A 13383-nucleotide genomic window follows, 5' to 3' on the forward strand; every position below is an offset into this window, starting at 1 on the left:
ACCCCTTCCCCATCTCTCTCTCTCCACCTGGTCCACTTTTCTGTCTGTTGGCCTCATTCACGGCAGGCCTGCTGTCCTCTTGGGGGTCACCCAACACTCGCTTGCAGGCCCACGGGCCTGCCTGATTCAGCAGACTCCCAAAAGAGGCCACCTCTTTCCTGGTAGCTTTGGCAATGCCACTTTGGTTCATTCTCATTGGCCCCCTAGGGGTTCCTGCTTCGGCAGAAGCAAACTCTGAGACCTGGGAGATGGGGTGGAATGGGCTGATGGTGCACTTCCCCTGATGTGCTGCAGGAAATGGGAGTTCTGGGCTGGGCACCAGAACCACGGGTGTTCAGCAGAGAAATTCGGGGTGCTCCAAGAAATGCATACAGGAGGAGCTGTGGGCCAGGCGAGCCTCGCCACCCCACGCTCGGCCCAGGATTGGCGCGGAGGGAGGGCCCAGGCGACAGCTGTCAGGGAGATAATAATAGCATTGCCAGTGTTTTGGTGTCTTTTCTCTAGAACTTTTCCTACACACATACGCTTCTAAAATTAAGATCGTTTTGTAAACAATGCCGTGTAAGCTTCTCTCTTCTTTGCATATTTTTTATTAAATGTTTTCTAAAGCTGTGTGTTTTTATTTTTCTTTTTTTTCCCCTTTAAGTTATTTATTTGAGAGAGAGAATCTCAAGCAAGCTCCATGCTGCCCATCACAGGGCTTGGACTCAGAAACTCCCAAGATATGACCTGAGCTGAAGTTGGATGCTTTACCAACTGAGCCACCCAGGTGCCCCAGAGCTCTGGGTCTTTAAATATTTTTTAGGGGACAGTTGGATTTTCCACCTAGTGGAGGCCCCCGCCTTTCATGACCTAGCTAGCCCTAGATTGTTAGGCATTTGAGTTTGCCTTTTGTTTTATTGCTGTGAGTAATGTGACGGGTCTTTGTCCGCACCACTGATTTTCCTGGGGGTCTCTTCTCGGGTGGAATCGCTGGGACAGAACAAAACTTCATTTCCAAGGCTTTCTCCTTGCCATGGTCACGTGGTCCCCCGGAAACTTGGACAGGTGATACCCGCTCCCCCTGCCCCCGGTATCTGTTGTTTGGTTCTTGTTCTCGAGTTCATTGCTTCTTTTAGCTCACTTAAATAGGTTGGTACAAAATATTATTTTTTTAGGAGAAAACCCCCCTTGATCCTACCAACAGGTGGAGGGTTTTCAGCGGGGTCACAGAGCGCAACCCTTGGCACCGTCTGGTGGTGACAGGCAGCAGGTGGAGACACTGGGGCAGGGGCAGGATGGAGGTGGGAAGGGCGATCTCTTAGGAAGGCCACAGGGAGGCCCTTCTTGGTGAAGTGACCCGAGGAAGGCCAGGGAGGAACTCTTCTGCGGGGGTTTTTGACGGAACAGCACCAGCAAAGGCCCTGAGGTGGACAGTGTGTGTAGCACGTTGCAACAAGAGCAAGGAGGCCGGCGGTGGAGTGGAATGGAAGGAGGGAGGGTGGTGGCTGCAGGGGGGTTGGCGGAAGGGGGCAGGGGTGGGACCCTGGGCACCCACTGGAAGAGAGTTTGGAGTTACCGTGATAGGATCAGACTTCACTAGGGTCGTTTTGGGGGGTGCTGTGCAGATACTTGAGGCTGGGGCAAGGGTGGAAGCAGGAAGGACCCAGACCCTGGGGTGGTGGTTAGATGTGAGGAGCAAGAGCACTCTGGGGGTAGAAGTTAAGGTGGAGCCGGAGGGCTTTGCCAGCTCCGAGCTGGTGTCAGTGACCCGAAGGTTCCTAGCCTGAGCCGCTGGAAGGGTCGACTTGCCAGGAAGCAGTGGGAGGAGGTTTTGGGACCAACAGCTGGTTTCTGCATTGGAGGTGTGGCCCGGGGCTGGAAAGCAAACTCGGAGGTGCTGGTGTGCAGGGATGTGTGCACAGCAGGGGCGAGGGAGGTCCTGGTGGCCCCCTTCCCAGCAGGCAGCTGCTGATACATAGAACTCTGAACGTCAGTGCTCTGACAAGGCCCCTGGTCGCACATAGAGCTTCCCTGGGGCCTGTGGGTCACCCATGCATTGGCACAGCGTGAGGCTGTTTGTTAGGCAGGGCTGCTGTCATGAGTCCCACAGACACGTCTGGATGTTCTAGACCAAGGTATGGGCGGGAGGGCCGGGTCCTGCTGAGGTCTCTCCCTTGGTGCGTGGACACCTGTGTCCTGGCCTGGTCGCGTATGTGCCTGTCGTCGGCTTTCCCCTACTGGATTAGGGCTCATCTAGCAACTTCACTTTAACTCGATGTCCTCTTTAGAGACTCTGCAAATAAGATCACTTTCTGAAATACTAGGGTCAGGACTTCAACGTGTTGATTTCAGAGTGGGACATGATTCACCCCATAGCAGGTGGCCTGGGAGTTCTGGGTGCAGTTGTGAGAGCCTCAGCAGGTCTGGTTTGCAGGGTGTGGGAGGAGACAAAGCCGCACCTTGGTCCCCTCTTCGGTGACAGAGCCGTGCTCACCTGCCTCACTCGACAGCTGAGAACTTTACAGTTGGGAGGACCTTGAGGGGTGATCTGATACATAGGCAGCAACTCGGGGTCGGCCTTTGTGCCTTGATGAAGTTCACCGCTTTGCAGTCTCTGTGCCCGTGGGGATACGGAAGAGCAAAACCGCTGGCTCTCCACTGGTAGTGACCCTCTCAGCCATCCCAGCTTAGGGGAGTACTGCTGCCATCTAGTGGGGAGAGGTGGGGGTGCTGCTAAGCTGCCTACAGCGCATGCCCAGGATGAGCTGACTGAAACAGGGAGAGGGCCAAGGTCGAGCAGCCCTGATCTAGGCCCTAATCTAGGCGAGATGATGAGTGGTGTCTGTGATTGCACATGTCAGTAGTAAAGAATATACTTTGGGGGCGCCGGGGTGGCTCAGTTGGTGAAATGTCCGTCTTTGGCTCAGGTCATGAGCTCAAGGTTCATGAGTTCAAGTCCCACATCAGGCTCTGTGCTGACAGCTCAGAGCCTGGAGCCTGCTTCTGATTCCATGTCTCCCTTCTCTATCCCTTCCCTGCTCGTGCTCAGTCTTTCTCTTTCAAAAATTAAACGTTAAAAAAAAGTTAAAATACTTTTTTCCCCCAGGCACATGTAGAACATTCATAAAAATTGATCATGTTAGCTCACAAAGAAAACACCAGTTAAAAAAATTAAAATGCCTGTTACTTTGGGATAGATCGGAGGGGAGATGGGTGCGCACCATTTCTGAAGAGTAGTGGGAATATTTATGAAGAGACATAAGTGCACGTGCTTTAGTTATGTTAATCACAGAGATAGGAGTTTTCCTAAAACTGTGTCCACTACCAAAAAAAACCCCCAAAAAACAAATGCCATCGAGTGGGGGATTATTTAGACTTAGATTAATTAAAACTCAGCAACGCAAGAGAATTCTAGTGGGTTTGGCCACACAAAATTGCTGACCTACAGAAATGGCAGAATTCATAAGGTCCAAGCTAACAATATGTGGTAGGCTATTGTCATGTGCTAACATGAAAAGAGGTGGTAAGCGGAGAAAGGTGTGATGCCGTACGTATGCACTGATGCCCGTCCCACGTTTAGAAAGGATGCCCACGACCGTTGTGTGTGTTCGAGTGGAGGGGGGGGGGGTCCGTGTTTTCGGAGCCCTCTACCAGAATGTCGCAGTGGTGCTGCCCCGAGGCAGGGGCAGTTGTGTGCTGGGCAGGGAAGGTTTTCATTTCTTCGCACCTTTCTGCTTGGTTTGTCTTTTTTGTGTTCTCATGCTATGTTGACAGTTTATGAAACTTAATTTGGGCTCTTTCCTTCTGAATATAAAAACCATGCATATTCCCTGTGGAACATTTAAAGGACAGACGAGCAGAAGGAGGCACACCCCAGAAAGCAGCCCTCTGGGTACGCTTGGCCACTCTTGGTGGTTTTCCCTGTGGGGCAGCGGACATTTGGAACAGAGCCATGCTGTGCACCCCGGCTTCTGCCTGTTTTCCTCACTTAGCGCCATTTCTTGCTTCTTGGAAAGGCCGGGGTCCGGGTAGCATTCTGGAGGCCAGGTGGCCTCCGGCAAGCCATGAGGCTCATTCCTCTCCCTGTTTGGGGTCTGAGTGGGGTTGGCTGCTCCCAGGGAGCATGGCAGGCACAGAGGCATGGGCTCACCTGCTTCCTGTGTGCAGGTGCAGAGCAGGGCCTGGTGGTGCGGCCCTCGCTGGAGAGCCTGCTGGCGGCCAGCAGCCACATGCTGAAGGAGGTGCTGGACAGTCCCTTCGTGGACCCGCTCAAGAACCTGCGGCTTCCACGGGAGCTGAACCCCAACAAAAAGTACAGCTGGATGCAGAAGAAGGAGGAGCGGGTGAGCTGTCTTGGGCCTGTCTTTGCCTGCCTATGGCCAGTGGGGTGGGGGTGGAGCTGGGTCCCCCAGAGACGCATCTTGCTGGGGACATGGCTGGCTTTGGAGTCGGAAGGGCCTGATCTGAGGCCAGCTTCAGCTGCTTACTTGCTGTGCAGTCCTGGGCAAGCCATCTCCCCTTCTGGGACTCAGTTTATTCGTATGATCATGGGTGACAGGCTGATAGGTCAGGAAGAACAGGCCTGGTTGTGCCCCTTGGTGACTGTGGGCCCTGGGCACACGCCTCACCTCTGTAAGTGATGGAGAACATGATGGCCCACACTGCTTGAGCGGCTGTCTTGGGCCACTTCGGCCTTGACGCAGGGTTGAGTTTTGGTCCCTGTCCTGCATTTTGCCCACGGTGGTGGTTAGTGAGCGGCAGAGGTGAGGTCTGAGCCGGGCCCCTGTCGCCATGAAGCCTGGCCATTCCCGTCTGAGTGGATGCCTGGCCAGGTGGTGGGAGCTGGTGGGCACTGGTGGGCACTGGCATCCTTACCCCGCTCTCCCCACAGATGTATGCTATGAAGTCCTCCTTGGAAAGCATGGATGCCATGGAGCTGGACTTCCGGATGCGGCTGGCTGAGGTCCAGCGGCGGTACAAGGAGAAGCAGCGGGAGCTGGTGAAGCTGCAGAGACGCCGCGACTCCGAGTGAGTGTGTACCCCGGCTGCACCCCAGCTGTACCCCGCGGCCCTGGCTGGCTGGGCGACAAGGCTGGGCAGGCGGTGCCCTGGTCGGGCTCTCGTAGGCGCTGGCGCTCAGTAGGTTGGCTGTGGTAGGTTGGCTGTGGTAGGTTGGCTGTGGTAGGCCATTAGAGGCGTGTGTGGACCCGAGTGATGTGTGTGCATCGTATGTCCTTCTCCGCGCCCCCTCCAACCCCCAGGTTCACAGCCCAGCGTGTGATTCTTTTTAAGGGACAGGCGCGAGGAATCCCATAGAAGCTTGGCACGCAGAGGCCCTGGCAGGCCGAGGAAACGGACCCACGCCCTGAGCGCCCTGTCGCCCCCCCGCAAGAGAGGGAAGAGCCGCAACAGTAGCGGAAAGTAAGGCTGGCCCCTCGGTGGGTCGGGAACTGGCACAGAGCTCGGAGGGGAGGAGCACAGGCCCGAGCAGGGCCTGTGTCTGGGCACCGGGGACCTGGAGTCCCTTGGGTTCCGACCCACCTGGTTTGGTAGCTCTCAGGGAGCACGGGGCGCGCTTGCCCGAGCCAGGAGGGCGAGCCAGGCGAGTGTCTGAATGGACAGGCAGACTCCTCCACCCAGCACCGCGTGGGCAGGTGACCCCAGCAAGAGAGGTTTCCGTGCTGTGAACTAAGGGCCTCGCCCATCTTCCTGCCACACCTGCTTTCTCCATGGCTAAGTACTAATTCCTGCTCTTCTCCACGCACCTCCTCCCCGAGGACGGATCTGCTGAGCTTCTGCGCACAGCCCCCCCTAAGGACGGGCTCTGACACGTGCTGTCCCTTGATTCCGTCTGTGACTGACAGTGTCACTCTTGTCCTCCTGGCCTGACCTGTTGGCTTGTCGTGCCTGAGCCTGTGACCCGGGGCTGCTCCCCTGTGCCCTCCTTGAGTGGCAGTGGGGGCTACGTGTGGCGCCTCTGGAGGTTTTCTCAAACGGTGGCTAGAAGAGAACTGTTCCTCCGGGCTGGGCGTGAGTAGGAATGAGGCTGTGGCCTTCCCTGGGTGTCAGGGAGTGGTGACAGAAGCTGAATGAGGTCCATCAAAAGAGCGGGGCTGAAGTGTGCCTTGGCCTGGGACATTGGAGCAGGGCACACAGTAGGCGGCCTGGCGCTTGGCTTGAGGACGCAGAGGGTGCCAAAGGGTGCCTTGAAAAGGCACAGAAGAGGCAGTGGCTTGGCCATGGGGCTTGTCAAAGACCACCCCAAGCGTCTCCATGACTTGCATTTATCCTCCTTGGAGGTGAGGATGGAGAGGCAGAAATCCCCTAAAACTAGCCAAAGGAGGGTAGGGAAGCCGTTCCTGAAACCACAGGGGCTGGGCCTGCCAGCAGGCAGCCACTGGTTAGGAGCACAGCCTCTGGAGGTGGGTGTACGTTCCTAGTTTTGAGTCCCAGCTCCATGCAGTGTTTGTTGTGACCTCGGGCTGGGTGTTAGCTTTTTGGAGCCTCCTTTTCCCCATGTGTAAAAAACAGTACATAGAACGTTGTTTTGTTGTTAAAGTGTATCAAGCGCTAACATGGAACAAAACACACAGTAAAAGCACCAAATAAAATTTTGCTGCTCTTATTACTTGTGAGGGTTTGGCTTAAAGCAGGCAAGAGAAGCCTCAGCTTCTTGAACCTGGGACCATGTCCCGACTGTCTTCATCCCGGGGGTACAGGAGACCAGCCAGTGGCTCTTCCTTCCCCTCCCATCCTGGGGGATTTCCTTGACCTTTCTGATCCTTGTTCTTGGCACGTTTTGATAAGGTGTGTGTGTGAGCGTATGTGTGAAGAAGCACAAGAAAGAGGCCAGCAGAGGATACTGCCTTGGAGAAGTGTTTCCCCTTTCCTGTTAAAGTCTTTATCCTGCCTCACTCACGAATAGAATCCCAGCACCATAGTTTTACAGGATCCGTCTCCCCAGATCCATCCTCTGCCATCACTGTCTGTGCTTCGACATCCAGAGCCCACCTTTCAGGGCTGTGAGGGCGGACTCCCCCACCCTTGAGTCTTTCCTGGCCAGCGTGCTGACCAGCAGTGCATCTGGGTTTCAGGCTGAGCAGCAAGCCCCTGCTGACGTCAGATGAGTACGAGCTCGGAGCAGGGATGAGGAAGAGACACAAGGGACCTGAGGAGGAACATGATGCCCTGGTTGGAACAGGGAAAGCTAGGGGCAGGAACCAGCCTTGGGACGAGCACGAAGCCTCATCAGACTTCATGAGCCAGGTCAGTAACCCTGTGTTCCACAGGTGCTGCCGTTTTAGGCTGGATGGTCTAGAGCGTATGCCAGAGTTCAGAAGCTCCCTTTGCAGGTCTGTGGGCCCTACCTGCTGCACAGAAACAGTAGAAATGATTGCCTTAGTACCAGAGGGACTGTCTTCTAGTCTTGCCTTTGGCACAGAGGAGGAAATCCAGGCTCAGAGGAGATCAGAGACGTACCACAGTAGCACAGCCTCAGGTAGAGTGGATACACAAAGCCACACCCCCGTGCCTGCTCCATGACCCTTTGCTGAAGCCTCAAAGAGAGATCACAAGTTCTTAACCAAATAATTCTGCTACTGTTGTTTAAAAGTGTAATTGTTCATTGAGCAGCTTCACTGTCCTGTAGTTCCAAGAAGCAAGGGTTTGATGCCCTTGTAATTTCCTGGTGAACTCTCCAGAGGTAATGGGGTGAGAGCCAGCTCCTTGATTTTTCTTATTTCTGCAGAGCATTGAAATCGGCCACTTAAGGCCCTTGTCTCTAAATACTAATGTACCTTGTCATCCCTCTCCATAAAGCCCCATGCAAGGGGACTATCTGTTGATGTGGCCATCAGAGCGAAATAAGTCACATAAGGGGGGACTGGATCCAGGAGGAGGGAATAGAGCCAGTTAGTATATCAGGATCCTTGAGTCACAAATGGTGAAGGATACTTGTGTTGTTTAAATGACCTTATCCTAATGGCTTTCAAACTGCACATTTCCCTTTGACAACAAGTGACCACAGCAGACACACAACTGGGAATTTAATCTGTGAAATCTTGAGTCATGCTCTCTGCTTCAGGCATCCAGGGCACACTCGTAGGGCATTCTCTTTTCGGCTTCGGTCCATTTAGCTGGATGGGCTGCTTTAGGTGGGCATCCATGCTGTGATCTAGGTTTTCCATCTCGGTTCCATGCCTCCTCCCTAACCCAGCTGCCTTCTGCTCATGGGCAGTGCTGCCTGGTTAAAGGGCTTCCTCAGGTGGCAGCAGACAGCACCAGGCAGGGCCGGTGGAAATGCCAGTGTTCCTGATCACTGTAACCGCAGTAACAGCCCTGTGATAAGAGCTTTGTGGGTCTAATTTCGGTTCATCTTCAGAACAGCCCTGAGATATCCGTACATAATTATCCCCGTTTTACGGAGCAGAATTGAGACTAAGGAGTCGAGCAGCTTGCTAGAAGCCACAGAGGCAGGAGGAAAGGCCTGGATCCCAGCTGCAGCACAGCCTGTGCACTGAAACACACGGTCCTCTTTTGCCAAATGTCTTAACCCGTGACTCCCCAACTTCCTTCTCCAGCTAAAGATTAAAAAGAAGAAGATGGCCAGTGACCAGGAACAGCTGGCAAGCAAGCTGGACAAGGCACTCTCCCTCACGAAGCAGGACAAGTTGAAGTCGCCCTTTAAGTTCTCGGACAGTTCTGGGGGGAAGTCCAAAGCAAGTGGGGGCTGCGGCAGGTACTTGACGCCCTATGACAGCCTGCTGGGCAAGGACCGGAAGGCGCTGGCCAAAGGCCTCAGCCTCTCTCTCAAGGCCTCCAGAGAAGGTAAACACAAAAGGGCCGCCAAAGCCAGGAAGATGGAGGTGGGCTTCAAGGCCAGAGGCCAGCCCAAGTCAGCCCACTCCCCGTTCGCCTCGGAAGTGAGCAGCTACTCCTACAGTAAGTAGTGGATGCCGCGCCGCCTTGGGGCGCTCCGTCTCCTGTTTCCTCTTTCTGTCTCTCTCCGGCACTCGAACATCTCGTACTTTTGTGCAGGCTCCAGGCCGGAAGTGCGTGCGGGGTGTGTGTGTGTGTGTGTGGGTGAGACCTAAAGCACAAATGCCTGTGATTGGTGGATGGGAGCGGAAGTCCGCCTGTCCTCTTGTACCCGCCTTCTGCTCGTTTGAGGGGAAGCCTTTGGTATGGATGTCTTTGCGCCACAGAGTTGGTGGCCGCTGGGCCTAGAGCGGCCGCTCGCGATGACCATAGAGATGAGTCGGTCTCTCCTGCCCGCAGGCAGCTCTCCGTCCTTCGGAGGGAGGTGGCGGGAGGTTTGGAGGACCGGTGTCCGTGGAGCGCGCGCCGTGCTGGGCAGCGCACTGAGGGCCGTGCGGGCCGTGTTTCCCTTTAGGTTTCTGACAGCCCACCAGGTGGCTGCCCCGCGTTGTTCCTGAGGGTAGGGTGACGGCCGAAGCCGGCACGGTTGACCCCCAGGGTTGGGGAGTTGGCCGGGCGGGATGGCTCGGCTCCCAGGATGGGAGCTGTCGAGCCTGGGAGCAAAGCCGCTGTGGGGACACAGGAGCTGAGCTGCCTCTCAGTGGCCCGGAGCCTGCGGCATCGGAGCTCCCTCCCTGGGCATTTGGTCTTGGGCCTTGGGTCCGGCTTGCCACGGCCTCCAGGGACTCCAGGGCCGCTGCGTGGTGCACAGTAGGTGCTCCTAGGTATGTCTGTGGCCGGACAGCCGGGGCTCCGGGGCCGCTGGGTGGCGCGTAGTGGGTGCTCCTAGGTGCGTGTGTGGGCGGACAGCCCGCTCTCCAGGGACCCCAGAGCTGCTGTGTGGCACGTCGTGGGTGCTGTTAGGTGTGTGTGGACGGAGCCCAGGACCCACGCGCACCAAGCATTTGGCCACCACAGGAAAGCCAGGTGGGGCTTGGTGGTTCCTGGCAGTAGTCCACACGGTTTGTTTGAGAGTCCCCAGGCCCTAACTGGAGTGGGGAGCTTTTTCTGTTGGTGACTGCCAGGATGGGTATGTCTAAGCTTTTGATCGTTGCTGCCTGGTTCATTAGGTGTTGGAAGGGGGAGTGGTTGAACGTCATGTGCAAGAAGATGGACGCCTATAACTTTAAAAAGTTTGTTTCCTTAAGGAAAGGAACTAAAGTTTTGGTGACATGGAGTTACCATTGCCTGCCTCTCACCGGTGTCTTGAGCTTTAAGTGAGCTCATGTCAGTGAAGAGCTTGATGTGGCACACGATTAAGTTGCTGTGTGTGTGTCAGTTTAATGTTTGTGGTTTGGTTACACTGGACTAATGGGTCTCCAGGGCTGAAGCAGAGACACATGTGAAGTAAACAGCTCTTTCGTGGCTCATGTGCTGAGGACAGGCTTGACTGCCATAGTTTTCATGGCCCTCCATTCAGATGGATATGTTCTGAGCAGGAGCGCCCAGGCCCATGGCCGCCATGCGCTCATACCAGAAACTCCTAGCTCTAGAGGAAGAGGGAAGGACTTTTCCTGGTTCTTTCCATCTCCGCTGGTTTTAGAAGGATGGAGGGAGTGGGGAGCATTGCTGCCGCTCGGATCTTTCAAGGGCATGTGGCCGTTGGGTGTAGCCTGGCTGGTCTCAGGAGGAATCCCATACTCCTCCCACTTACAGGGGACTGGGGTACATTGAGAGACCAGAAATGAGCTCGGCCGCTGTGATGTTTGGGGGATGCTAGGTGGTCTCTCAGCCAGGGAGCCTGCTGTGTGCAGATGTGTGTGTGCATGAATCGATGTTCACATTGCTAGTCCAACCTCTTGGGCCTGTGTCTAAAATTCTATCATCCAGGTGAGAAGTGAGTAAACGTTGCCACATACAGGTCTAAAGGTCTGTCTCCAACTAGATGCTGGCTCTGATAGGCGGCTGGCTCTGGAGAGGGCTCTTGTTGGTGTTTTTTATGTTGGCTTCTCCATGGTTCTAAGTCAGCGACAGTACATGGTCACAAAGACAAGATCTTGTCTAGCACAGGGATGGCTGGCAGGAGATGGGAAGGGAGAATGCTCTTCTTTTTTTGACTTTGGGTTGTAGGGGTTGAGGGGTACGCGTACGCCTGGTGGGAAGCCGACTTGGTGGTTGTCACCCGTGGGTGGCTCTAGCCTGGGTGCGGCCTTGGGAACGAACCATGGGCAGGGGTCTGGTGGGACTTGCTTTGTCCTACCCCTGCCTAGAGTTGAGGCCATCCTGCCGTTGGGGTCTTGACATAGGACATGCAGGAGGCGGCCGCCAGCGGACACTGCTTCTCCTTCACCTCCTGTGTCTAGTAGTGTTCCTCGTGTTCAGAGTGGATTTTTTTTTATTTTATTATAGTTTATTTATTTTTGAGACAGAGAGGCACAGACCATGAGTGGGGGAGGGGCAGAGAGAAGGAGACACACAATCCGAAACAGGCTCCAGGCTCTGAGCTGTCAGCCCAGAACCCAACACGGGGCTTGACCCCACAAACCAGAGATCATGACCTGAGTTGAAGTCGGCTACTCAACTGACTGAGCCACCCAGGCGCCCCTCAGAGTGGATTTTATCAGATCGAGAGATCACAGTCTTTGGCTGTGGAGGTCTTTCTTCCTGTGAAATCTTGCCTGACGGTGCCATGTGCAAAACAGATCAAAGCAGTGCGAGGATGTTTGGGGTGGGGTAGAAGGGACCAGAGCTGTGCCCACTTTACGGCCCTCCCTCTCCAAAGCTGGGTCATGGTCATCGGAACCCTGACTGCACCGTAAGGCCGGAGACTTGTGGGAAGCCAGCAGCGGTATGCTGGCAGCACAGCCCTTCGATAGGACAAAGTTTGGGGGAAACGTCATTTGCCAGTTTCCTTGGGGTAAGTGCATTCACAGTGGCCCGTCTCGACGGTCCATTGGGGCACTGCCGGATGGGGAGTGGGGGATGCGTGTGTAAGATGCTGTCGTGCGTCTGCCTGTGCCACCCAGGAAACGGGTATTCTGGGGGAGAAGAGCTTTACCTGGGCCTCGTCACTCCCTGTGGGCTGGGGGCAGCCGCCTCTGTGACCAGGGCCGAGACCCTCACGCGAGTGGGGCTCTTGCCTCCCGCAGGGCCCTGGGCAGGACGAGCTCGGCAATACAGCCTGCGCCAGGGCCTTCTCAAAACCGCTAAGCGTCACGAGAGACGCCAGCCCCTCCCCGCCCCAGCACCCTATGACTTACTTTATTAAAAACTACTTTGACTGCAGATACGGACTCAGAGGAAGATGAAGAATTCTTGAAGGATGAGTGGCCTGCCCAAGGCCCGTCCAGCTCCAAGCTGACATCTTCCATCCTGGGCAGCATGGTGGCAAAGAACAGCAAGCCGGCCGGGGGCCCCAAGATGAGCAAGAGGGGCCTGGTGGCCGCGAGGACTCTCAAACCCAAGCCGGCCACCGGTAGGAAGCAGCCCTTTTGTTTGCTGCTTCAAGAGGTCGAGGCCCGTTCCTCCTTCAGCGATTCTTCGGAGGACTCAGTTGACCAAGGTTACTAGCTCCAAACACAAAATAACCTTCTGTGTTTTCTAGCGAGAGAGTGAGTGAGAGAGAGCGCGAGAGAGCGAGCACGAGCGAGCACGCAGGAGATGGCAGGAGATGGCGGGCAGAGGTGGCCCTTCTGGGAAGCCTCGGGAAGGGCAGCCGTCTTGGTTCTTGGCAGCGTAGCCTGCTGTATCTGCCTGAGTCCTTTTATTTTTGTTCTTATTTGTACCTGTATCATTGTGATAACATCATGGCCTGGCTCTTTTGGAGCTTTTATACGGACTGTTTTTAGTCTTCACCCCTGTCCACTATCCCCCTCTGCCCTCCTCCTCGCCTCCTCTGCCCCCTAGACCGCAGGCCTGGGTTGGGCTCTCTCGGGCGCGGGCCCGGAGGCGGCCTCCTGAGGGACATTTTGTAAATGGAATTCTGTCGTGTGGGCGTGTGACTTGATGTTTGTACCGCGATTTTGGTAATACCAAGCTTTATTAAACATACCGAGTTCATTTTTAACTAAACCCGTGTGCCTTGTCTCTCTTGCTGTGTCCTTACTAGACCATTAGGTTGCTGCTCCCCTCATTTTGTCCCTCCTTCCCCTCCCCCCTGCCCCCTCCCCACGGGGTAGAGCTGGGGTATGCAGTCTGCCACTCTTCTCTATTGTTCAAGTGTCCCTGGTAGCTCTTGGCATGCGTTTCATTCTTCAGATTTAAAGTCAACTGCGTTCACCTCCAGCTTCATCTTCCTTTCTTTTTTTTTTTTGTTTTTATTTTTATTTTTTTTAGCTGCTTGTCTGTTTATTTTCTTAAAGCTCTATTCCTGTGTAACAGCGGTGTAAAAATATGACCACTTGTTTCCTAACACATGTTTCTGTTTTAAAGGGCATGTAGGCAGTGCAGGGTCAAGACCGTTTGCCGCCCAGAGTTTTGTTGTAA

At 55.0% G+C, this 13383-nt stretch overlaps 1 protein-coding gene across 1 annotated transcript in view; it reads left to right on the plus strand.

The window, feature by feature from the left end:
* The window catches only part of TNRC18 (trinucleotide repeat containing 18), an 80792-nt gene that overhangs the window by 36059 nt on the left and 31350 nt on the right, over nucleotides 1-13383 (plus strand). The window contains exons 12-17 of the mRNA XM_029945755.1: nucleotides 4150-4325; nucleotides 4874-5010; nucleotides 5275-5403; nucleotides 7077-7248; nucleotides 8562-8922; nucleotides 12185-12460. Coding sequence (XP_029801615.1) covers nucleotides 4150-4325; nucleotides 4874-5010; nucleotides 5275-5403; nucleotides 7077-7248; nucleotides 8562-8922; nucleotides 12185-12460 — 1251 coding nt within the window. The remainder of the gene's footprint in view (nucleotides 1-4149; nucleotides 4326-4873; nucleotides 5011-5274; nucleotides 5404-7076; nucleotides 7249-8561; nucleotides 8923-12184; nucleotides 12461-13383) is intronic.

This window comes from Suricata suricatta, chromosome 8, assembly GCF_006229205.1.
Source record: "Suricata suricatta isolate VVHF042 chromosome 8, meerkat_22Aug2017_6uvM2_HiC, whole genome shotgun sequence".
NCBI classification, from domain to species: Eukaryota; Metazoa; Chordata; class Mammalia; order Carnivora; family Herpestidae; genus Suricata; species Suricata suricatta.